Source organism: Aythya ferina, assembly GCF_964211825.1.
Source record: "Aythya ferina genome assembly, chromosome: 2".
Taxonomy (NCBI): domain Eukaryota; kingdom Metazoa; phylum Chordata; class Aves; order Anseriformes; family Anatidae; genus Aythya; species Aythya ferina.
This window is the reverse complement of record NC_140297.1, coordinates 99,072,364-99,099,021: the sequence shown is the minus strand read 5'-3', so window position 1 is coordinate 99,099,021 and position 26,658 is coordinate 99,072,364. Positions and strand designations below refer to the sequence as shown.

Genomic DNA, 26,658 nt, shown 5'->3' with positions numbered 1-26,658 from the left:
CACAATATAGACTGCGAAGAAAAGTCTGGCTAAAAAAAAAAAAAAAAAAAAAAAAAAAACATTAAAAACATTAAAAACCTACAGCTGATTTCTCATTTCATAACATTTCATAACAGCACCTCCTGTAGATGGCAGCACAGCCTATATTATATAACTGAACATTCATCTCCAACAAGTTCCTGGCACTCAAATACAAGATCGTGATTATTTAGGGCCAAATCCACATCACACACACACACACGCACATCAAGTTCAATGAGAGCTTCACAGTAATGAGACAGATTTGCCTCGTGTGGGAGAAAAGGTTAAAGCGGATTTCCTCTTATGTTACCAACATTTCCCCTCCACTGGCCAGAGCTATAGCTTCAAGCTCGAGACCAAAGCTAAACGAAGTGCATGGAAGGACCAGAAGCAGCCCTTGCTGGCTTGCTGCCCCAAGCAGTGGCCTGTAGAGACAGCCCAGGCTCTGCTGTCAGGAGAGCCCAGGAGGCTGCCAGTAGAGCCCAGGCCCAGGGGAAGCCCTGAACCCCTTCATACCCCAGGCCTCAGAATCACAGACGGTTGCAAGAGACCTCCAAGATCACCTAGTCCAACCTCTTACCTAACACTAACCAGTCCTCCACTAAACCATATCACTAAGCTCTACATCTAAATGTATTTTCAAGACCTTCAGGGATGGTGACTCCACCACTTCCCTGGGCAGCCCATTCCAATGCCTAACAACCCTTTTGGTAAAGAAGTTTTTCCTAATATCCAACCCCTGGTGCAAGTTTAGCCCGTTCCCCCTCATCCTGTCACCAGGCAGATGGGAGAATAGACCAACCCCCACCTCGTTACAGCCTCCTTTAATGTGCCTATAGAGAGCAGTAAGGTCGCCCCTCAGCCTCCTCTTCTCTAGGCTGAACAATCCCAGCTCCCTCAGCCGCTCCTCGTAAGACTTGTTCTCCAGACCCCTCACCAGCTTCATCGCCCTTCTCTGGACTTGCTCAAGCACCTCAATGTCCTTCGTGTAGTGAGGGGCCCAAAACTGAACACAATACTTGAGGTACAGCCTCACCAGAGCCGAGTACAGGGGGACAATCACTTCCGTAGACCTGCTGGCTACACTGTTCCTTATACAAGCCAGGATGCTGTTGGCCTTCTTGGCCACCTGAGCACACCGCTGGCTCATATTCATCTGACTATCAACCAATACACTCTTTTTTTTTTTTTTTTTTTTTGGTGATGCTATGCACTCTGGGAAGCAGGAAATGGCTTTTCTGATACCAAAGACAGCCAGAACCATCCTATCCTGTTGTTTACAACATGAACAACCACCACAAGAGCCCAGAGGCCTTCAGATATAGTGAGGCTTATTTCCTGCTCCATCCACACATGCTGCTCATATGCCCTAGCGAGCACAGCTCAGAATCACAGGACCTTGATCCTCCAGCTATGGAACCTGCACACCTCAGCCCCAGGAGCACCATGGAGATGGGGAAGCCTCGAGCCAGGCCCTAGAGACACTTGCATTAATAGCAGGCTCTGAACCAAGACCCAAAGTTGTCCCAGCAGTCATTGTAGGTCTGATCTCATGGCCTCTGTGGAAGCGTTGTTCCCACCCGCATCTTGTGCTTTGAGGAGGGAAGGCTGAGAATCACTGTGGTAAGCTAAAAGCATACAAATGCCAAGGAGAATGGATTAGCACTTTCATCCAACCCATCCCTGGCACTGATGTTATGGCAGTTGTTTAAAAAAAAATAGGTAGAAGAAAATGGATAGCTTCCAGGTACATTTGCCATTGTTGTATTTTTGAAGGAGCCTGTAAGGCTTTTGATTTTGATTTGAAGGCTTTGTGCTATGGGCGTTACTGTTGCAAGGTAATGCCCCCCTGAGCCATTACTCAGATCACAATGGGGTGAACAAAAGAGGGTGGATGACTGCAGGTGCTGGCAAATCTAGGCAGCTGGAGGTGACCACCTGAATGGGGGCTCTTGTGAAAACAAGACTCGAAGTTGGCCTCAAAGGAGCCCCAGGAAAAGAGTGCATCTGCTACCATAACCCATCCTTTCCTAATACCGCAATTCATATAAATACCATGAGCAAAATAAATAACTATTATGTCTAACAATGAGATTTGCCCTGCAACATTTGGGAAGTTTGGGCAGTGTGAAACGAACCTAGCCTAAGTGCAGAAAGCTTTGTGTTTGCAGCTGCATCACAACAGCACGTACAACTTTCCAAGGGCATGCTGGAATAAACACAAATGTAAAAAGAAGGATCCCAGATATAAACCCAGACAATATAAAGGAAGTTATACCCTGCACAACCACGCACTAAAATGTTCTAATATCATCCAAGATGTGGGTAGATTAGCACCAAACACCCTAGTAAAGTTTATCAGGAACATTCAAGTGGGAAAAAGCATGTGACAAATAGCATATCTAAGTAGGATTTCTGGTTGTCGTTTATGTCATGATTGCCCTATTCACATTGCCATATGAAGACTTAATTGTATGATGCATACTGACAGAGGGCTCAGTCTAGGACCATGTGTTATTTCAGACAAGGTTCATTTAGCTTCCTCTATTTGCAGTTGGTAGGATCTTGTTCCTTTTGCCTGCAGCAGCTTTTTATTTTAGTGCTATGAAAAACAGCCATCATGCCAATTGGTTTGAAGAACCATCAACAACCTGGAAGTTGTATATAAAATGAAGACAAGCTACATTAAAAAAAAAAAAAAAAAAGTTTAAAGTTCTGAAAACTTGATTGCTATAAAACACTAAGAATGAAAGAAGAGACTTCAAAGCAGAGATAGGCACTAAATAACTTCCAGTTAAAGTGTCTCTGGAAATCACTGCCCAGAAAAAACATTTTGGCAATAAAATCCCTCTAAAAAAAAAAAATAAAAAAAACAAAACAGGTAAATGGAGACCTCTTTGTAAATCCTGCCCTAGTGTTCCACGTGGGTTTTCTATTGTCTGCATTCACTTGAGTCAGCTTCCAGTTCGTGGCTGTTAATGTTTCTCTCTATTCCTCTTAACAAGGCTAGGAGCTCACTGGATCAGTAAGATTTCACTGAGCAGGTTGACATGTTAGAGTCTTAAGTAACATCAGGGAGTTCACCCACATTAAGGTACCCCAAGTTGATGGTAGAATAATTAACCAGTATTTAGAGCAGGAAGACAACATTCCTGCACCCTGTGATGGCAAAGGGAAGTCAGCTGCAGTCTGTACCCAAGAACGCTGACCCTGCGTATTTAGCAACCGAGAAAGTCCTTCTCTGCTTCCTTAACAAAACCCAAAAGCTTCATGACAGTTACAGTAATTACATGGCCTCTAACCACCTGCTGAATGATCTGTTCAATAGTAATAAAAGTCATCTCCTATGCAGCAGTATTGTTTACCTGATTACCAGTGCAACAGAGTGGCTGAAAGGTACACCTCATGGGCTATTTCAGACAGATTTTGCCTCTGTCTTCTCCAAAAGACCTTTCACAAAGACCTGACTGAACATCATGGCTCCTTTCATGCCTCACAGCTGCCAGAGCAATCGACTTGCATACACCTTCTGGGACCTAGACCACAACTTCAGCTGTTAGCTTCTGAACGTCCTGTCATCCCCCTTACAAAGTGGGGTCACAGGCTCCATTTCACACACTTCTTTGATGAAATAGAGAGCATTATGTCAGGTGAGCATACTAGCCATTTCCAGTTGTAGGAGTAAAGGTGAGAAACAAGTACTTTTTGTATGTGAAAGTCAGTTCTTGCACAGCTTCTACTAACAGAAGTGCTTAAAATTGGGATGATTTACAAAAGGCAAAAGCAGGGACTGTGGTTCCTGTTCTCCACCCCCACACACCCACCTCAAGAGTAATAAATCAGTGTGATTTTTCAATTTCCACTGAGGCAAAATAATTTTGGCAGATAGTCAGAAGAGTATGGTTTCAAATGCAAATGCACAGGTTTCTTTTCCACCCCCCTTTTATTTTTTTAAATGTGGCAGTACTTTTTCAGTCCCTAAACTTTAAACTGGTTATTTGAACAGCAGCCTTTCCAGCTTATGTGAATTAGCAGGCACATATTCAGCTATACTTCTTTTTAATTATAAACATACAAATAGATCAAAAGAATCATTTGAAAAATACTATAGTATTTTTTGATATGGACAAGGAGATCTTAAGACTTCTGTGAAAAAAAGACAAAGGACACTGACAAGTGATTACCTCTCTGTTGTTGGAAGACTTGTTTGCAGACAAAATTGAACAAAACCTCCAAAATAACATCACAGATAAGCCCCAGAGGATGTTTATTTTGCCCGAAGCAAAAAGATTATGATGTTTGCCAGCACCGGCATATCAGTGGGATCATAGTGTGACAGCACATCTGTGTAACTCTAGCCTGCTTGAAGGGAGGGGACGAAGCAACAGGAATACTCCAGGTGGAACCAACTACATTTAACCTGTGACAGAAATGTCACACAGTGCATGAGGGGGGATGCTGCAATGTTAAAGATCGGTAAACAAGTCTATTCAAGCCTATCCAGAAATGATAGAACAATGAATTTATAATCCCAACAGCTAAAAGGAGAAGGAGAAAGCTGCAAAACAACGTGCTGTGGCTCAAAATGAAGAAGGAGCACGCAAACCACATCCCCAGCTGTGGAAGGGCTTATGAAATCTTACCTGTGTGATCCAGGACAGGGCTATTGGCACCACAGGTTTGGTACAACGAAGCGAGGTCCTTTGGAATGTATGTTTTAAAGATATTTAAAATGTCCAAACGTTTCTCATGCCCATCTGATCCCGGATCCTGTTTACTGGAGTGTAAAGCTGAAGAAATTCCTGCTGCGCTGGGCTGAGGCTGCATCAGTGGACTTGCTCGTGCCACGGCTGTGCAGTTTGCCAATGTCCTCATCTCGTTCCCAGCCTTTATGTGAGACTCCCTCTGAGGCACCGATGGCTCTTCGTGTTTAGTGTACTGCTCACTTTTGCACAGGGGATGATACTGTGGTGGTGGGTTGAATTTGGCCTTCACAGGATCAGACGTACAGTGCTTACCTGAAGGAACAAAACCAGTACTTCCCTGGGGAACCACATACTTTTCCACCTGTTTACTGTTGCTGGACTGTGTGCTAGGCCTGGATATGACTGTCTGAGTAGGCGTTACACTTCTGCTATAGGCTCCCATTTGCATAAGTTTGGAATTTGCTTCATATTTATTTTTCAGCGGAGGCTGTTGTGCTGCTATGCTGTATTGCTCCTGGGAATGGTTTAATTTGGGCTGTCTGTACCCATCAAGACCTGATAAGCGTGGACCACAGTGGCCGAACGCATGGCTGTCCTTTGACTGATGCATACTCCCAGACTTTGCAGTCATCCCAACAGGAAGAGAGCTGCTTTTGGACCCTGGCAATGCACTTGGCACTTGAGTGCGCGTAAATCTGGCAACAGGCAAAGGCTGGCATTCCTTACCACCGAGAACAGGAGGGGGGCCGGTACGCCCACTCCTTGCCAGAAAAACCAGGTTGTTTTTAATACTCTTGAATCCATTCTGTTGAACCCAAGGGGGGACCATTGAGTTACAGCTGATTTTGTGCAAAACTCTTTTGTGCATCCACAGGACTTCGGGGTAGTAGGTCTTGTGACTGCAGAAAGGACACGGGTAGATAATTAAAGCAGCCTGCAAGGATGTATTCAAATTTTTATTGCATGAATTATCCCTTGTTGATTTTTCACTCAAATCAAGTGGAGCTGCCTCGTGAGCTTCAGCACCTTTTTCTATTAGAGGATGCTCCCTGTGTAAGTCTAGCAAATTTTCTCTAGAGCGACTAGCTTGCACTTCAAGTGACGTTTTCAAGTCCATGACCATGTTTGAAGATGTCTGGCCCACACCCGAAACAAAGCCAGCAAAGTGACTGGAGCAAGAAAGCCCTTGGCTGTGGTGAAATGCTGGCATCTTTATGTCTACAGAACCTTTCAGATCGTGGTATTTCGAAAAGGGCTCCTTGATGACACTCTCCAGTGCTGACACCAAAGCTGGAATCTCTGGCTTAGATTCACTGGCCTCGTTTTCTCTGGCATTGCGGCTTCCCAGCTTCGGAATTTCCTCCAGCTGAGATGTTACCATAGGGGTTTCCTCTTCAGAAAAATTGCAGTGGTATGGCTTTTCATCTGAATGGGACAAACCAAAAACATAACTGTCATTTTGTGTAAAAAGAAGCACAACAGACAAAATAAAATTCAAGAATACTGTACAATAGATGGAAAAAATACTTTCGTATTAGTATTGTAATGACATACTACAAACTAAATGTACTGTACGAGCAAGAAAATCACAGAATAAGACACAACAGTTCAATTTATTTTTAAAGATCACCGCAAAGTCTGGATAAACTCTCAAATGTTCATGACATTTTGAAGAAAGAACAATTCAATAATATACCCATGTTAAAATTCTGGGACTGTGAGAAAGATAAACAAATATGCAGCCATTTAATGCTTTAACAAAAACAAAGATAATGGAGCCAGATAAGACTGACCTAGTTAAAGGTCTGTCAGCGTTTCCATTACAAGCCCCCTTTTTTTTTTTTTTTTTTTCCAAAGGGTTTATAACTCAGCAATAAAAATTGGCTCCACACTGAAACCAAGCATATAAGCAGATACAGCATACAACATAAATTGCTCACTTAAGAGGGACTTTTGCAGTGGCCCAATATAAAAGATGAGTTATGAAGAACGTAAATTTTGAATTTTTTGTCCGTTAGTTTAAAGGAGATACATTTTTATTTTAACATACGTTTATGTTTGAGTCAAACTTTAGGTAAATTTTACGACTGCTCAATCCACTGAGAGATAAGGAATTCAACATTTTCAGCCACTGAGATTACGGAATTCAAACCAGACTCTCAGTTCTTCCCAGTTTCTTCTTCACTTCTCAGCTTTCCAGAGCAAATTTGTCTAACACATGTCCTGGAAAGGGAACATACTGGGCAGTAATTAAAGCAGTTTAGGGGGGAACAGAGGAGTATGATTTGTTTTGCTCGGAGCACAGCTACCTCCACATGCTCTCACAACATTCCTCTCTCAGAGCTGCTGATAAAGTCGTTGAATCCCTCCAAATCAGTTCACAAATCAATTCCAGAGAGATTTTCATCACAGCAGTAATGCTTACTTCACTGAATCCATTTAACATGTAACTGAATTGAATCATCTGACAAACTTTCAGTTTCAATTAACATGCAGTTAATGAGCCACTGCCAGGCAAGTGTAAGGAGCCTGTGCTCCATCTAAAACGTCACCAGTCCAAAGCGATCACCATATCAGGAGGAGTGGTGAGAATGGGAAAGGAGTGAACTGCTCTATTGCTGCATATCCTCTCCCATCAACTCAGAAAAGGCAGTGCTTCAGAAAATCAAGTGCTGTTCCTTAGCAGGACACAGTGCCACGGGCATTTTTCTAAACGGCACAATGGAAGTACGGCTTCAGCTGGAGTCTCACTGCAAATAAAGTCCCCTTTACCCTCATCTTCAACTCAAGCCAAAAACAAATAATAATAAATAAATCGTAAGCTTTTGTTTAATTCGAGGTAATTAGGTTAAAAATAGCCCATAGATTTGCAGTCCTGCAGGGCTGAGTGCTCACTCTGCTAAGATCATTTTCCTTTCAAACTCTCTAAGGGGATAAAGTCAGGAAAAAAAAAAATACAAGGAAAAAAATAAAACATAACCCCCAAACTTGTTTTTCCGTGTTACAGGGGGCAAAGCTTTGGGAAAGCACATGCCCAGCACTGCTGGCTAAATTTACAGTTTGAAACAAAGACACTGCATGCAGCAGTGAAATCTGACACTGCACATCTGTGTTATTTTCAAAGCACATCTGTCAAAGCCCAAAATATTTGTGCTCTTAAATAAGATTTTAAGGCTTCCCTTTACGATCACAAGGAGCGGGTCCTTTGATCATCGTAGTAAATAATGAAGGAAAGCAAAAACAAATCATTCAATCGCAGCAGTAACTCCGTGGGGGCTGAACCAACCTCCTGGCTAAGCAGAGCCCGGCGCAGGGAGCAGGGGAGGTGGCGAGCACCCCCAGCCCCGCTCTCGGGCCTGGTCCCTGTGGCCACGATGACGGAGCCCTTCCACAGGGGCCAGCAGCTCCTGGGGAGCTCTGCCCACACCTGATACCCTTTGGGGGTCCCTGGCTTCGCCAAAACCCACTCAGCATGCTGTTTCAGCCAAACTGGCTGAGGCAAGCTGTTGATGAGGCAGGGAGACAGTTTGGTTTGGGCCTGGACATGAGGAGAGGAGAAGGAGGAGGAGGAAGCAGCAGATGGACAGACGTTTTTTCTGCCCTGACTGTGGGTATATAGCCTGGGAGATGGCCACAGTTCTTTCACTCCCCTTGGGGTAGTGCAGTCGTCAAAGGAAAAGGGATTTTCCAGGTGGAAACTGCAGCACAGAATAAATGTGAAAACGCAGGGAGGCAGCGGTGAGGTAACGCTGGGTGCTGCCTGTAATCACCACAGAGCTGAAGTCGGATGCTGCCAGGGTAACGTATCAGAATTTGTAAGGTTAGGACAAAACACAGCTCCTAACAATCTTGCAGTAGCTTCCTGCTGCATTCAGTTCCTCTGACGTCTTACACAAACAGTACCAAACATACCAGGAATCATTTTAAAAGCTTACTTCGGAAGCCTCAATAGCATTATTTGTATTAATTGCTCAAGCTGTACTTCTAGCAATAAATAACAATAATAAATAAAAATACACACTAAACAAACACCCCCTTACCTGTCTTCCCCAAGCTTTGCACACACTTTCCACTTACAGGCCAAACCACACTTCTCCCCAACAGCACAAACACAGCCTACGTCTCCCTAACCCCCTTCTGCCCTCCCCAGTACCCGACACCGCAGACACCCATCAGGCCAAAAGGCTGCCCCATACCCCTTTGTATCCCCCTGGTGTGCAGGCAGCAAAAGCCAGGGGGAGAAGGAAGATGCCAGCAAAAGGAAGAGGAGCCAGCACTCAACCCAGTGATATCGTCAGAGCCTTTTTAGAAAAATAGATTGAATTTATTTCTGCTTGCTCCCAGCCGCTTGCCCCAGCTGAAAAGGGGTACTAACAATCCTTTTAAATCACTGGTATAAAATATTGCTCTAACCAGTGCAGTGCAGGCATTACTGTCACCAGAAACTTTCGAGATTTTATTATGGCCAGGTCAAAGCAAAAAGCCATGAATGGGATGCCTTTTGCGTGATCTCCTGGGACTATAACTCACGTTCCCCATTGAAAGACTTCTTGGCAAAGCACTCTCTCACTGTCTTCCCTCCAGTCCCTGTCATCTTCTCATTTTTGTCTCAATTCCTTTGTTTCTTCTCCAAAACTGCACTTTACCTCTTACACTTGAGAGTGAGAAAGGTCCTTTCACCACAGCCCTGAAAAAGCCCCAGGTTTTGTTGTTACAAAACCTGTAACAACAGGTTTTGTGTGTTGCAGACACCTGGCCAACAGTTGAAGGGGAGGAATTTTGTGAAGTGCTCAGGATGGAGCTGGCTGCTGATGCCACCTCATGCCTCCAGCTTGGATTTGGCTTTAGGTATCAGTGCCCTTAAATTAGATTGTAAGGCTTCTCTTCGGGATTTTTTGGACTTAGCTTCAGAGACCCCAGGAAAGCAAAGCAGGACAACACACAACACTCAACGATATGGGAAGCCAAGGCCTAGAAATACAAGAAGACTTGGGGATTCAACTGCTTTTTCAGAAGTATATCTAACTGCTACCCCTTAGTCATGTACCTTACACAGGCAGACGAAAATAGCTCCCCTTCCCCACACGCAACCCCTTCTCTCCTCCTCCCTCTCACATACACAAACTCCACTTATTTCCTCCCAGCTCCACTCTCCACAAAACCAAAATTCAGAACGGGACGCACAGCTGTTTTAATTCATGAGGCTTCCTATAAAGTAAACCAGGCTACAAGCCTGAGGACAATGAAACCGTGATTTCTATTCAGAAGAGCAGAACTGTCGAGAAATTGGCCCCTTTTCTGGCTAGCACTGCAACACTAGGAGTTGAAGGGAAAGGAGCAGATGTGGTGTGTTTGATTTTCAGTAAACATTTGATAGTGATTTGCACTTTTGAATGCTCTGGCTTGATTTGAAAACTGACTGAAAATAAATTACAATAAAAGCAAAGGACAACATTGGAAGAAAGTGCAATATTACTAAGATCTATATTAGGTCCTATTTCACTTGGTATTTTCCTTAATGATCCAAAAGAGACTCTAGACGGCATGCTAACTTAGGTCTCCAGGAAATATCTCATTTGGAGGAGCTGCAAAAATAATGGGGACAAGGAAGTAATGCACAGGGACTTGCAAAGAATAGAAACACAGTCTGAAAATAATCAAATTGGATTCATTCTGGGGAGGAAAAAAAAAAGGCAAGCTAAGACAAGTGAAGGGAAATGATCCAAAAACCCATGCAGTGAGAGGGTGAAATCTGGGAAGGAGCAATGCTGAATATAACAGATGTTACAGTAGACAACAAGTTAAATATGAGTGTACTAGGTGAGGTTCTTCAGCTTAGCTTTCACAAATAAAAGCAGGTTATTAAAATAAAATAAATAAATAAATAAGCTAAAACTACTCTTGTAAAAGAGAGGCATGATGGCCATACCAGTTGCATCGTTATATCGTTATATATGCATTAAACATAATATAAGCACCACAGTCATGGGCAGCATGCAAAAGCCTGCAATAAGTACCACACAATGACATGGCAGGGGAAAAAGGCAAAAAGCAGTTCTGTAGCACAGATTTGAAGCATTTTACCCTGAGAAAAGAAGGTCCAACAAAAATGTACCACGCACTTAAAATATCTGTGCTGACCTGCAAATATGGACAATTTTGAAGGAGTTTCAAAGAACTGCAACAGAAAAGTTACTGACTACAAAATTAAGATGAAGAGTTAAATGTCCCCAACCTCACTGGCAGAAGACAGCAAGGTGACAGGCCAACGCCTGCAGGCTCCTGAGGAGTGCCAGGTTCCCAAAGAGAATTATGTCACCCTGAGCACTGGAGTGTATCACAACAATAAGATATAATCGCACACAGGAAAACCCACAATGAACAGAAAAAAAAATAAATCCCAATTATGTGTATTTGCAGCTTGTAGAATAAATGTCAAGGGAAGAGGTGGAACACCATGTGGAATGTGAAACTTACACAGACAAAACACTGCTTATGCATGATAAAATTCAATCCTTTCCATGAGGAGACAGAAAGCACGACTTACTCCTGCCCTTCACTCTACCCACACAGCAACCCCAAACCCCTCGTAAGCTAAATCCACATACTACAGCTGCATTGTAGATGTGTGCCAAACCCAGCCTTTCCATACTAAATCCCTACATGGTTAGCCAAGGAACGAACTTATGGAGAATTCACTGGTGAGCCTCTGATCCTGTTTAACAGTTGGATCCTCCAAGCGTGGGTCGGGCTGTTCAGACAGACCTGTTATCTGTTTTGCAGAGGATGATTTGTCTTATGCTGATGATGCCCTCTCTTCAAGTTCATGTCCTCTACACACTATACATCACCTCCTCCGCTTTCTGCCCCAGCTACATCACACAGCAGAACCCCAGCACAGTGCTAAATAGGATGCGAGGCAAGAGACAACTCCTGCATATCTCTCAGCTTTCCCTACAGCACAAGGCCACTTGCTACAATGAGATACTGGAAGAAAAAGTTACTTTGCTTTGATATGAGAGCCAGCTTCTCATCTGCAAAGCTCACCTTGCTTTATATGTTGCTAGACATTTTTAGATGCAGCTGCAACAGCTCCTCGATAATTCACAAAAACAGATGAACACAATTAGATTGGAATACTCAATACTGCATGATGGGGCATGCTAGCAGATGAGAGGGTAATATTAAAGGGCAGAAAGCACATGATCAACTAATATCCCTGCTTCCTCTTGAACTAATTTTAGAACAACAGGGAGTGTTTTTGGCTAAAGTTTGAGGTTTTCAACAAGGCATAAACCCAACATAACTCTTGCGATTCAGATGTTGACCAATAGAGGTGGTTTATCAGTCTGCTAACTCACCTCACCCTGCAGTGATTGCACTGCAGCTATGCCAGGGGGAAAGTGGAGTAACGTAGCCCTGAACCAGAGCCCAGCAGCACACAGAGGAAACAAGTCCCAGACTCTCCAAGAAGTCCTGAATTTCCCAGTCATCTGGTCACGAATGAGAAATTTGTTTCTGTTTAATAGCACGCTGTTTTTCCTTATTGCTCTTCAGCAGTTTATTATTTTATTTTCTTTTCATGGCTAGATGTTGCGGACTTACCTTTTCCCTTCTAATCTATTAGAGTGCATTTGTAACAGCTTATACATCCTTAGCAAATGAAATAATGGGAATGCTTGATTTGTCTTAATAATGAGATACCATTTTTAGCATACTGATCAGACTAGATGCCCTTTGGTTTAGCTGGTATTCATGATCTCCATTCTCCCTTCACATATCTAAATCTTTGAATTTCTAAGATGATCTCTCATTTATTTTTTTAGTCTCATGGCCAACAATTTCAAGACAAGGATGCATGATGGTGACTGCCAACTTTCAACTAAATACTTCCTAAGGATGGATGCAGATGACAAAAAAAGCATCATCTCACAAGTACAGAGAGAAGAACTGCAGTTTTGTATTACTGTTTTGGAGAGTGGGGCCAGGGAGGGGAAATTATTATGTGAGCAAGGCAATTTTAAGCCTTTTAGGAACCTTACAGTAACAGTTGTTTTTTTTTTTTCTTTTTTCTTTTCACTCTTTTGTTCCCAAGCAGCACTATCACGCTTTCCATATTGTGTAAATGACTAACACTTAGAGCCCTGAACTCAACATGTATTATAACTGTTATGTTTCTTGCACATTTGTTTTCAGGCTTCCCTGTTCCTTGTCTGTTCCAGGAACAACAGCTTTTGGAGTCATTCCAAAGGCCAGCTTGTTTTATTTTACTATTTTTACACTCTACAACTTCTAATTTTACCTGCACGTCACTTTTTAGCCTCGCTGTCCAGCACCTAAAATATCACGCTGCCCGAGTCCTCCAGAAACCACGTCCCCAGCGTGCAAACAGCCAAAGGGCCCTTTATACTGCTCACTTCTTCACTGCAGAACTGCGAGACATTCCACGAGATGAATGAGAAAAATGCCAGCCCAATCCGCCCCTCATAACACTCTTGATTCTCCATTTGACTAATCTCTCCTGCATTGTCTGGGAGGACACCTGCTGCTTGTGAAAACAAAACCCACTGAGCTCTTACAATCTGGGCAGCAGAAAACATGAATAGGCGACCATCAGACTAATTCAATAAAGTTTGTTCAGTCCCGGACTTCACATGTTGATTTTTTAGATTATTTTAGGTCGTTATTATCATTATCACTGATACTGACTGCATTAGTTTTGCATTTTGGAAAGAATGTGAAAGGTCACTGAGCTGATAAGAAAAATAACACAAAAATTTTAGTTGATTAAATTTGAAACTTAACCTTTTAATATGAGTGAAATCTGAGTCTGAGAAGAATTACGGTAAAGCACACAAAAGACTCCTTCTGCAAGGTATTCCCTAGCTCAGTAAAATTACAAATTCCTTTGCACAGCAGAAATGCTTTAGAGTTATGTCACACTTCAAGGATCACTTTTTTTTTTTTCCTTTTCTTTTTTAAAGGGGCTTGAAACCATCTTCCATGCACACAGCTACAGATGCAAATGTCAGCAGGTTTACTGCAACTTCAAGCACTATCAGAGAATATGCACCAACAAAGTAACTGAGAAATTAAGTGGGAAAGGGTATCAGGTCCAGAATTTGTCTGCAGCACATGTTGTTAGGTACTGGAGGCACCAAAAAATAAATAATAAAAAAAAAAAAAGGAAGTTTACAGTGAACTTTTTCTTTCCAGCTATTTGTATACAATTTTTCATCACAGGATATTTGGCTCTGTTATCTAGGGTACTGATGCTACAAGGCTTTCAAAGGCCAACTGATTGCAAGAGCAGCTCCACGTGCAAATTACTCCACTCTTCCCTTGCATAATATCTTCCTATTACCCTCAGCTTCACACAGGTGCTCATCCAGCGCTACAAACTTCGAGCTGAAGCCCAAATGCAAACTCTCTTCTAGCACCAGGTACTTTGGGACCTGTCTCCCAGGCATCAGCCTTACAAGGGTCAACATGGGCTTTTATCTGAGGGTGAGGGAGAGAAAGCATCTGCAGTAGTGTATAGAGAAGTAGAAGTGCATGTGTGGGTAAAATGGCTGCTGCTGGCAGCATGCCACAGAGACACTACGTTTTCAGTGTTTATCATGTCACTCCATACCTCCTCACTGGGACTTTTGTAAGGTATTGGATACATAGTGCAAAGGAATTTGGGGCAATGGCGGAGCTCACGATGACTTACCAACCCTTTCCCTCTGTGTTTCTCACAAGGAGGTGTAATCTCTGCCCAGCAGTAGGGAAAAAGACCCACAAAACAACCTGTATGTATCTGCAGGCAGAGCTGCAGCCCTTGTTATCAGAGTATTTCCAAGTGCCTTTTTCACCCTTCATCCACACCAGCTTGACATAGGGGTAGTTTGCACTTCAGAAGAAAACCTGTCCTTTAAATGGAGAGCCGTGGGGAGGCTTCAAAGAGCTGCCAAGCCTCACACAGCAAGGCTGCAACTCACATCGCTGCTGCATCCTTCTCACATCCCCAGCAGAGTCCTGGAACATGCCGTGTGTGTGGCCACCTCGACTGTCACCGGGAGAAGGAATACAGCAGGGGGGCTGGCACTGTGCTACCGGTGCCACCTGCAAGCCCCTGAGCAGGGCACTGTGGCCCACATCCCTACTTTGCCCTGCGAGCACCCAGTGCATTCATTTCCCCATCACCCATTGGGATGCTGCAGCTACAGCCAGGAAAAGCACGGTGCTGGGAAGTGGAAGTGAATGGTCCACATCACACAAAGCCTTCTCGCCTCTGCCTCCATGCCACAAACCTTCAAACTGGCTTTTCTTCCCGGAGGAAACTTCAGGCACAAGTGCACGCACAGGAAAACATCTGCCAGTCCCACCAGGGACTGAACCAGAGTGACAGCACCACAAGGGTTTAATACGTACAGGTACCCTCACAGTCATTTCACCTGGATCTTGAGGGGGTGGTAAGCGCTTAGCTACACAGTTTGAGTAAAAGAGGGAGAGAGAGAAATGAATACTTACACAGGACCAGTGCAAAACACTTGCAGGGACAGCATGCCAAAAATGAAAACTGTACAATTTGGCATTGCCGTACATGTTGCTGATCATAATGTACTTAAAGAAAATTATGGGATATAAAACCCTTGGAATGCTCTGCAAAATTAGGAAGTGATTAGGCCAGATGATACCAATTTAACTGTAACACAGCTTTGTCGTAATTCCAGGCTTAATAGCAATGCTGTATGAACTGGCCCAAAACCCAAGTGCAGTACTTCCAGGGCGCACTGTAGCTGCCGGGCATTTCATTGTGTGTGGCCCTGCTTGTTAACTTTGGTGCAGGTAGAAGGGGGGAAAAAAAGGGGGCATAAGACTATTAACACAGCAGGATAAATAATTAAATTTGAGAGGGTTAGACTTGGGTAGGGGGGTTGTTTTATTATTATTATTATTTAAGGCACAGAAAGAAGCCCAAATGGCTTTGATGCAACAAAACTACTTGCAGAGGAGATGGAAAATTATGACTCAGATTTTTTTTTATTTATTTTTTTAAGCAAGTGGCAGCCTGCCTGTACAGCCACTCCAAACACAGAACGACACAGCTGTAAATCTTTCTCAAGATTTTCCCTTTCGTTCCAACAGTCAGACATGCCACAATGTCTGCTCCAGAGCGTCTTCTTGACCACCACCTGTTCCTCTTCCTTCAAGCGTATTAAGGAAAAAGGCTTTCCAGGCCAGGACTGGGGGCTGGCAGCTACCCCATACAGCTTAACATTCCTCAGCCAATATTTCATTTCTCCTATCATTTGTTAAGCATGGCTAACATATTGCCATACATCATAAAACTCGTTCCTAGAGCTGCTCAGTCGAAAAGCAGAGGGTACAGCTGTGCTGCAGGCCAGCCTTCTGCAGAAGTACCTCAGCTGCAGCCAACAAGCCCAACGTGGTAACAGAGGTAGCACAGCTATGGAAACACAGAGCTCCCTCCGCGTGAGCTAACTTACCTTGTTTCTCATACTAAAGGCCATGCTACCACCCTGGTTCCTATGTTCACCGACTTAAAGGCAGTCAGGGACCTCTACTCTGCATGTCAGTCACGTCAAATGTAGTGGTACCTCACTGAAAGGTGAGCTTAGATTGTTATTTGGAAAGTATTACAAGTATTTAAAGATGCTCTACTTGTACAGTATTTGGTTAGAAAATCAGTTTCTTTATGTCACCACTTCTTTCAGGCTATCAGAGGAAAAAGGATTTGGGGGCCAGGCTGCTGGAGCCAGACTTTCCCCACCAGCATGGTGGGAAGGACATGGCAGGGCAGGTGAGCATGGGACACAGTTTCCTCCAGCGAGGCTCAGCAGCAGGAATGCTCCAAGCTACTGTTGGATCGAGCAAAAGTTGTTTTTAACACTTCTGCTGTGGATAAGCCAAGGGAACAAGGGCTACCAGTGAGGACTTTGGTTCAGCCACAAGGGCAGTTGATGATGTATGGCCTGCCGTGACTGCAACACCCTTCACTGGGAATGGGGTTCAAGCCACCAAACATGTCATACACATGCCACAAAACCCGCAGCTGTGTGGCAAAGGCCTTGAAAACAGGCTCGAGGCCCTGCCTGCTGGACCCAGCTGCCTCTGCTGAGCCTCCAGCACGCCAATGGTGGCATTTGCTCCAGTTGACCTCGCATGGCAGCGATATTCACAGTCTGGTTAATTGCTAGGTAAGTAGCATTTCCTTTCCCTTTCTATCCAGTATCCTCCCTTGCTCTTTTGTGCGGGAACAGAGGAAATGGTCACAATAACTATGGGAGGCATTTCCAACAAAGTAAACGGCCTTTCAGAGCAGGCTTGAAACAACTCTGTGACAGCCTTGCGGAGATCACTAAAGACATCAGTCATTTACTGGCAACTTCCATAATCCCCCTGAAGAGCTAATAGACAAAGAACCCTGCAACCTACCGCCACGAACAAGAACGCAGAAAAGGCACTTGTTTGAGGCTGAACAGCGCTCTTAAAGGAATTTGGGCTTTTAATTTTTTGCTCTCACTTTTCCTTTTATACCAAGAGGTAAATTTTACAGCCCTTGGGAGCACCAAAATCCTTGGCTGACTTAAATTCTTGCTTTTTGAAGTATTTGTAATTTGCAAAATGAGTAATAAAACATATTTCTCAAGATGTAATCTAAAAGACGCAAGAAATTCCAGCATCTATTCATCTCTGCTGTGTAGGCTTCCCATTTGAAGAAAGAGGAAGCCCTCTGTTTGGGGAGGAAGTCAGATGAGAATCATCCCACGGTGCATAATGTAGATCAGAAAGGTCAAGAGACAAGGGGATGTCTCAAAGATGTATTGGAAAAAAAGAAGAACTGTCTGTAAATGTGTTTTATTCAATCTTTCAAATAATAGAAACATTGTTATGGTAAAGGAGGAAGGGGTGAGAAATCGAATCTATTAGAAAAAAAGGAATAGCAACACATTGCATTTAAAATAAGCTTCATAGACAACTAGCTAGTAATTCTGCACCTGTGAGTCATGATTATTTATAACATACACTCATTTTAATAAATAAAGGATTGTGTTAAAATGCTAAAATGTTAAATACCGGAATTAACTATTGCATATAGTGCATAGGAAGCTTCCCAACTTTTCCAATTAGTACCAAGGCTTAAGCTTTAAATGCAGAAGCAAAAGAAATGCTGAAAAACACTGCCACGGGCTGGCTTAATTTGGAATTTCTCCTTCTCAAAAGGATTAGGAAAATGTGCACATATACACAGTACCAGAAGGGCTGGAAAGTACTTCAGCTTTCCTACCTCTCCCCAGCCTTAGTGCTGTTACGTACATTACAAGAGAGCAGGAAAGTACATTCAAGGGCAATTTGCAATCTTGGTTTGATAGAAAAGAGCTTCTTCATGAGCATCTGCGGCAGACTGCAAACACCATTTTAGGTGAAAGGCCTTGTTAACCTCACTGCTGCCTTTCACCTCCATATTGAGAGCAAGCCCATACAAAGCAGCATGAAAAATCCCTGTGCCTGACACAGGATTAACAAAAGGAGATTTTAAAATTTTGATCATCAGCTATTGAAATGAGGCATCCTTAAATAGAAAGTCACTTGCCATCTGAACGGAAAACCCTTCTTCAGGTAAAACATCCCACCAAGAACAGGGAAAAGATGTATTGTTTCTTGGGTGAGAGCTGTGGTCTGGTATATTTTTGTAGAAGAAGTACTGACACCTCTCCTCCTGAGGAGCTTTGGTGTTAAGACCTGAACACTGGGGAATAATTAACATGGAACTGATTTTTTTGGAACCTCAGGGGGGCCATCTGCTCTCCCAGCAGCTCACAGCAGGTCAGAGGAGCTCCAGCAGGGTTAACCAGTATATTGGGGAGGGATGAGGCGAACAGGGGGTAACCAAACCACCTCCCAGCCCCAATGCCTGAGAGGGGTATCAGCTGCGGGCTTTGTTGTTACACACATAAAACTCCACCAAAAAAAAAAAGGGGGGGGGGATTAAGTTATCAAAAAAGAGCTCCTCAGATCACCCACATCACTTTACCTACCATTTACTCATACCCTCCTGTCATCAAAGACCAGACACTCCCTATCCCAACCCCTTGGCTCCTTAGAACTGCTTCCAGATCAACAGACATAAAACTCGCACGAAGAATAGTGGGCTTAAGAAATACATCTGGTTCATTCAGATTCACAAATAGCAGAAAACCATACTGAGAAACAGATGTTTGATCGGCCAGGTATTTCCAAAAAGAGAGAGGTAAACAATTGCATGCCTTCCCCCTCTTCTCTCTCCTCTTCCCCCACCCCCACCCCCCCCAACATCACACTAAGAAATACTACCATAATTGCTGTAGCAAATATATAGCTTAGACTGATGTCAGAAAAATGAAGTGTTTGGTAAATCCTCCTCAGAGTCATTTACTAAGATATATCTAATCTACGAGTTAGTTCAGCTGCTATGTGCAAGGTTCAGGTGGTAACTGTACTTTTGTGGCACAGACGTCGCATCAAACTGACTTCAGATTTCATTTCCTTAGTCAAAAGAGGAAAATAGTAGTGGCTCAAGCAGTCACAAGAGAGGTGGTGTGGCTAACGGCATTACCTACCCACACCAAATAAGACACACAGTTAAATCACTACAACTCTGGTGGACTTCCCCATGGCGCACTCCCTCTGCATGAAGTTAAAATGTTGTGCTACACAAATAAAGACAAACGCAGCACCTCACATTTCAAAAAAAAAAAAAAATACTACGGTAGCTGATAAGTATCGGAAAGTACAGCTAAAGGAGACTTTCATATTCAAAGGAAAAAGGAAAAAAAAAAAAAAAAAAAAAAAAAAAAAAGAGTAGCGTTGTCAGTGCCATTCCAGGGTCAGGCCGCCGCCAGATGGCGCCGCCGCCCAGCGGATGAGCCCCGCCGCCGCCTCGGCGCGGCCTAGCGCTGAGGCCTTCACAGTAACGAGCTGTTGTGTGTTGGGCCTCGGCCTCCTGCTCCAAAACAGTACCAAGCAGCACCAAAAGTAGCCCAAACAAAACAAAACACGGGGGACAGCATTCCCACAGCATGCCAACCGCCCCCTCCTCACTGCTAAGTGGAGATCTGCCCCCCAAAACACAGCTTGGTGACCCCTGGCACCACAAATGCCCATGATCGTTGTTGGGTCCTCTGCCCAGAAAACAACTCAAAGCAAGCACAAAAAGGATCAAAACAAGCATAAAGAGGGATTTATCCCGCAGAAGTATCCCCCAGGGACAGTACTGCCCCACAAGGTGCAGCTCTTAGCAAGGTTCCTCCCCGTCGCACCTTCTGCTTGGGACAATACCTCCATGCAGAGGTTGAGCTACATTGACGGAGGTGTTTGGACTAAGGATATGTGTGTAGCCCAGCACCTGCAGACATGTGATGTGGAAGTTCCTCACTTTCCCAAAAGGGGGAGAGAGAAGCTGGACTGAGAACATGCAGCCAACAGCTCTGAGAGCTTCCCATGACACCTTCTACCAACCAACAACTTGGGAAAATCATGTAAAATGAAAATCTTCCTCTCTGTACGCTGAGGAAGTCTCTGAACAGAGCTTCCCTGCTGTCAATTGACAATACATACCTTTATATCTCTGCATCATGGGACTCAAGTCATTTAACAATAAAGTGTGTGGCACTGTGGGATGGAGGTTGTGCATCTACATACTTCAAACCAGCAGAAGATGCTACTTCTGTATGGCTACAGAAGACAGTGGTATTCTGACATGTTCAACAATGATAAGCAAAACTAACTCTGGTTGAACATGAATGCGACCACCACAAGCACAAGGAGTATAAAAACCTTCTTGTAGATGAGGACATATCTGGTCGAATGATTGGGGATGTGATTAAAGAAACAGTAAGGACAGGAAATACAGAACCTTCATGGTTTTTCTTACATAATATGCTATATTATACTGTCCCCCGTCTCCTTCCCCTTTTTTAAAAAATAAACTACAACTCCCTTGAAATAAATAGCCCTGATAGACTAATACAGATTACTTTAATAAGAAACAACATATTCAGGAAAAAAAAAAAAAAAAAAAAAAAAAAAACAGATACAAAGGTTTTGACTTTTGTCCATTGCTTCTGCTACGTAGAAGGATCTCAGTCAAAACAGGCTGAAGTTTGTGCAGTCAGCAGCAGAATGAGGTAATGCCAATCTGTATCTTTCTTTTCAGAGAGTCAGTCTTGATGAATGGTTATCAGCCCACATGCATCTCTGCATGAAAGTATCACCTGAACTTTTCTATCAGACACTCAGGAAAATATAAAAGTGTGGAGGAAGAAAATATAAAGACCTCACAAGTGTAAAATTTTTGCCTGCAGAGAGCATTCTTACAGAATAAAAAGGTAAAGTGCTGCAAGAGGGGGAGAAGCTTTACTTAAAAACAATTAACAGGAAGGTAAAACAACGAGCAGTAACACATACAAGAAAACATATATGAAGATAGAATCCAGTATTTGCCACAAGGTCATTTCTGACTGCTTTTTTATAGTTAGATGAAAACAAGCTAAGATGCAGCAACAACACATTATTAAATTTAAAATATTTCCAGAGGGCATGTAAAATTCCTTCAAATTTTGCCAAATCTAACAATGAAAAAATTATGCTTTTATGTTTGGTATTCAACTTCAAGCCTAAAACAAAGACCAGGAATAGGAAAAATAGAGCCAACTCTTTATTCTCAGCAGAAATACATAAATAAGTAGACAGATAGGTAGAGGATTTAGGGAGAACAGTCTCTGATTCAAAGGCCTAGGTTTGTTAATGCTATTAAGGATTTGGGGTAGTGCTTGCTTGTTTGTTTTTTAAATATATACATATATAAATTGTTTTAGCATTAAAGCATACTTCATATGTTTCATATGCTTTAATTAATAAGGCATAGCTTTCAGACAAGTGAGTATCTATCATTATATTCTGAAAACTTGGAAATGATACCTGTCGCTAGGCACCCAAGTGCACTTGGTACTTTGATTGGCATCTATTTTCCATTTTAGCTTATTGAGGGATGAGATCAAACCAATCACTCTTCCTTAATGCTGCACTTTGCCTCTGAGTATTCAGGAACTCAGGGGAACAGTAGCAAATACTAAACATGCAGTTTAAGGATGTTTTATGAAAGTTTAACAAAAAAGAGGTGCTTCTGAGCTGGGTTCTCAAAAAAAACAAACAAACAAAAAACTTTAAACGTGTAGGTTTAATTTATATAATAATTCTTTCATTATTTCAGAATGAATGTTTCCCTCAAAAAAAATCAGAATATAAATGAGCACTGAGCTCACAAGGGACTTTCCAAGGCTGTCTTACATATTTGTTGATGAAATACTGACTTTCCCAAGGTCAATGTCTACAATTAACACACAAACACACACACTTTTTGTTTGTGTGAGAGAGAGAGAGAGAGTCTTTAAAGCTTTCTTTTGTCTACTATTAAAGAACTGTTAAAGATTCTACATAAGAGGTAACTCTTTCCACTTTGTTTGGGGTTTGCAAGCAGGATTCCCCAGGAGGAGGGGATCATTAGCACAGGCTCTGTATTTAATTGGATGATATTCCAGACGTAAGTGTGAAACCCACCCTCCACAGCAGCCATGCAGAATTCAGCCCAAGTGCCTTCTGCATACTACGAAGCTGAGTCAACCTTTGAATCTCTTTTGAGCTCTCATGAAAGAGCTTTCCTCTAATGATTTCCTCCCTTGTCCTTCCTGTTCGAATTTTCCTATCTATCTTTCTGTATTATCCAGCCTGTGGAAAAGCTAGTCACAGCTTGTTTTGCCTTAGTCAAAACCATAAAGGTGCCTTTTGGAGCTTTTGCCTCTACATCCTTCCACCACCTTGAGAATACATCCTTCTTGCTACTCAGCAATAATCTTTCTCCCTAATTTTGTTGTGCTTCCCCCTCTGCTCCATAAGAAAAACGTATCACAGAGAATGGATGGTTTCGCAGTTAAAGTCATCCAAAGACATTCCAAGTTACAATTCTCAGTTTTACCACATGCTTTTTTTTTTTTTTTTTTTTTTACCATAAATGACCACAAGATAGTTCTTCAGTCCCTCTGAGATTAAAGTCATCTGCCCACTAGAACAGGAGTACTGTTATTCAGAAGTAAGAGCATCTCTTAACTCCAGATAAATTAGATTTGTCTTCTGACTGACTGAACTCTCCACGTAGTCTCTCACATAAGTTCAGTTGTGGTTCCTTGCCCATCTGCCCGGTCAGGACAGGAAACTTAAATTGGTGCACTGCCAGTTTTTAAAGATGTAATGCAGTGAGAACAGACATACTAATCGTAACTTCTCAGCAAAGCCAGTCTTCATTTACTACAACTGGGTATTTAGATCAGAGTCTGTAGACTGGTTATTCCTTCTTTTCACTCAAGTTAACTCTAGCAGTGAAGCTCTAGGTAAATACAAACGACAAAATAGTCCCAGTCATTATGAAAAAGAAGTTTAAAATAAACAGCACTTTACATGCCCATCACCTTTATGCCCCACCCCACCCCCAACATCTCTCCACACCACTTTTATTTTTTTTTTCCCAACTTCTTTATTTTTTCAATGATTTGTATTTGTGCTTATGGTAAGTAGAAAAACTTCCTTTAGGCAATAACTCTTTCCTAAAAAAATTCAATCTCCCTCCACCTAAACATAAAATTCAGACTTCAATTAAACTACCAGGAATTTCACATAACTGGATTTTACTGGCACTTGCACTGTGCTAGATACCTTCTTGTTTAGTGTTGGACATCAAAGTGAAGTAAAGTTTTATCCTGGAAATCTTCTCAACAGAAACAAAGCAGTTAAAACTAAGGAGTACTTTTAACATTGTGGTAAAATAAAACCCTTGTTTTCAACCAAGTCTAAAGTGCAAGTACCAGGTCTGCTCTTCTTAAAAAAAAAAAAACAAAAAAAAAACCTCTATAGTTTACCTTAAAATTCATTGTTACTGCAGTGTCGCACTCCTGTATTTACACTGTGCAGTGCTCTAAAAAAGGAGCTGAATTTTTTATGCATATCCTATTTCAGTTTGAAATTGATCCCCTAAATGTATTGGTCACAGGCTTAACCTGTAGCGTTAAGAATATAAAACTTTTTTTATTTTTTAACAGAAATTGTTTCTGTGTCATCTAATTATCCAGGTTACTATCTGAGTCATCTTGTTACTAGGTAGAAGAGAGAAAAACAACAAAGCAATACTTTGTGTAACGACATTACTGAATCACAAGAAATAATTATTTTCTGTGGAAAGCAGTGGTTTAAAAATTATAATATCGTCCTTATAAAAACCAGTATTTTTAAAAATGCATATTGGGATCTTAGACTCATTTTAAGGAGCTTTCATGAAATCGTTCTAACCTTCACTGCAAAAATGAAAAGATATGTATCAGCATTAACTCAGTTGAAGTTGCTTCCAAATTACAGACTGACATGCTTAATAATTCAAGGTGGGTTGTGAAGATCCTGTCTGTTTTTCTGCCAGTCTTCTCAACCCCAAATCCTTACTGATTTTGTTTTCTGCATCCTGCAGTCTCTATGCGAGAAATGGCTGCACCCTCAAAATGGAGAGCCACCACTGAAGAAGTCTCACCTCTCTTTCAAAGAGCCTTGGAGGTTTTCCACTCCTCCAAACCTAGAAACACGCTATCAACGGCCTCTGCTACTGTGAGTGCTTTGTGGAGAGTTGGGTGCCAACCTGTCTCTTATCAAGCTCCTTCCCACATCTAAGAGGATCTAAGAAATCCCTTATTTGGTGTGGTCTGTCCTCTAAGACATGGAGACTGGGGGGGTGATAATGGGTCAATACAGTCTAAAGATAGATCAGCCTGCCCTAACAACTTAATAGCTTGTTACAGGGAGATGTAGCACTTAGTAAGGCAAACAACCCAGCTCCTGAGATGTGCTGGCTCCCAATTGCAGGGAGTGGTGCTCCCCGGCTTGGCCAAACAAACAAAAAAGAGAACCACAAATGGTGTGCATCATTTTACTATTCAGTGCTAAGCCAGTCTTAGAGCTGATGACAGTATCTGCATAGCCCAGATGCAAAACTCTCGTTTAACAGGTGATGCTGCTCAGAGACAGAAAGGATAAATCACCTCTGCCTACTCAGCCACTGCGCTGGTACTCCAACAGGCCGGCCAGCAGTTTGCTGGAAGCAGATGCCAGCTCCACCACATCTCCTCCTCATCAATTTAAAAGCTGTTGGTTGGTCTGACAGCTCTTGCCCTTTCCCTTGTTGAACTGCAGCACTGGATCATCTGCTTGGCAGCCTGTCTTCACCCAGCCTTAACCTATGTGCCTACCGAGCGCTGCCAAAGAGCCCTGACACTGGCGCTACAGCCTCGGGGTACATGGTTTGGAAGAACACAAAAGCTCGACCTGCTTAATTAGTTAATTCCTCAGAAGGAGTTCATTCCAGGGAACATCTGCTGTTCCAGGGAACGAAGTTTTATTGGAAGACGCAAAATGGTGCCAAATCCACAGTATCCATAGGACTGACGTTTTTACATAAAAGTCGCGTGACAGTTACAATAAAGGCCTTTGTCTTTAAACAATCTTGTCGACCTTGTCATAGCCCATTAGCACAAGACCCCAGAGAAGCCCCACCTCTCCTGCCAGAGGCTGCTAAATCAGCTCCCTTAATGCATGCCATTTTCAGATTAGTAAAATCTGCAGGTTTATATTTTGCAGGGAAAAAGTGATAAAGGATAGGCTATTGCAGGCATATCTTTATATATATAAATATATTTAATGAAAAAATGTTAGTACTGCTAGGACACTGCAGGGATTGGATTCCAATCCATTTCCATATTAAAAAAAAAAAAAAAAAAAAAAAAAAAAAAAAAAAAAAAAGATAATTTGGACCTGATAAGAAATAACCAAAATTGCTGTTGCTTCCCCTGTGAGAAAAAAAAGCCAGGAACAGAAATGTATGAGCCACTGCCCCAAATGCTACAATGGTACTTGGAGGCGCATCAGACTGTGCTGAGCAGCGAAGCATCCCTGAAGCACTATACCTTGGATTACAACTTATAATTCAGAAATCTCCCAGTGACCCCATTATCAGCATAGCATAGAGAAGCAGACTCGAACGTGGTATAGGATGGCAATGGCTATTCAGGGAGCTTTAATCAGAAGGAATTTAACTGAACAAACAGCCGTGGCTCCCAGAGAAGGGCTGAGTACTTTCAAAAAAAAAAAAAAAACTGAAAGTAGTTGACCGTATGCTTTAGAACAATAAGATAGAATTATTACACTAAAACCCTTTAATTAATGCATGCAACAGAAGCTGTGATTTTAAAACCCTAATCTCCCTGTCATTTCAGTTTTTAAGAAATAGTAAGAAGCACCCATCTGCTCAAGCTGCCACAGGAGGCCCAAAGTTCTGTTCTCACACCAGTTTTGCGCCGGATGTCTCAATAAATTTACTGCTTATTTACATCAGCCAAAATGGAGGAAAAAGCTGCTGATCTCGTAAGTTTGTCCTCCTGCAAAAATGACTAAAATGCATTTTGCTGTTACACACGCCACTTTTTCACCCCTAAGAGCAGGGGCTTGTCTCCCTCCTCCCTAAAAGAAAACCCATAGGGCATTTTGAAAATCCTGACAGATGTTTAATTACAGAGCCACTAGCAGGCATTATTTTGATAAGGTCAAACACAGAACAACTCTAGCTGACGACCAAATGGCTTAAGTGTCTGCTGTACTCCTAGCGAAGCAAAAACTTTGCTAATCCACATTTTGCTAATTCAAACACCTAATAATTCACATACAAGCAAAAAACGGCTTGTAGTGCAACACTTCTGAATAAGAATTTAATAGCAGGAATCCGTAGTGCTATCTCATGTTACTGGGGGACATATTACAAAATACACCAAACAGCAGTCAGCACAGTGTTATGAAA

General features: G+C 42.5%; 1 protein-coding gene across 2 annotated transcripts in view; it reads right to left on the bottom strand.

Moving 5' to 3' along the window:
* Nucleotides 1–26,658, bottom strand: part of ZNF516 (zinc finger protein 516) — a 105,112-nt gene that overhangs the window by 12,057 nt on the left and 66,397 nt on the right. For both annotated transcript variants that reach the window (XM_084508996.1, XM_084508997.1), the window contains exon 3: nt 4,665–6,152. In XM_084508996.1, coding sequence (XP_084365122.1) covers nt 4,665–6,152 — 1,488 coding nt within the window. The remainder of the gene's footprint in view (nt 1–4,664; nt 6,153–26,658) is intronic.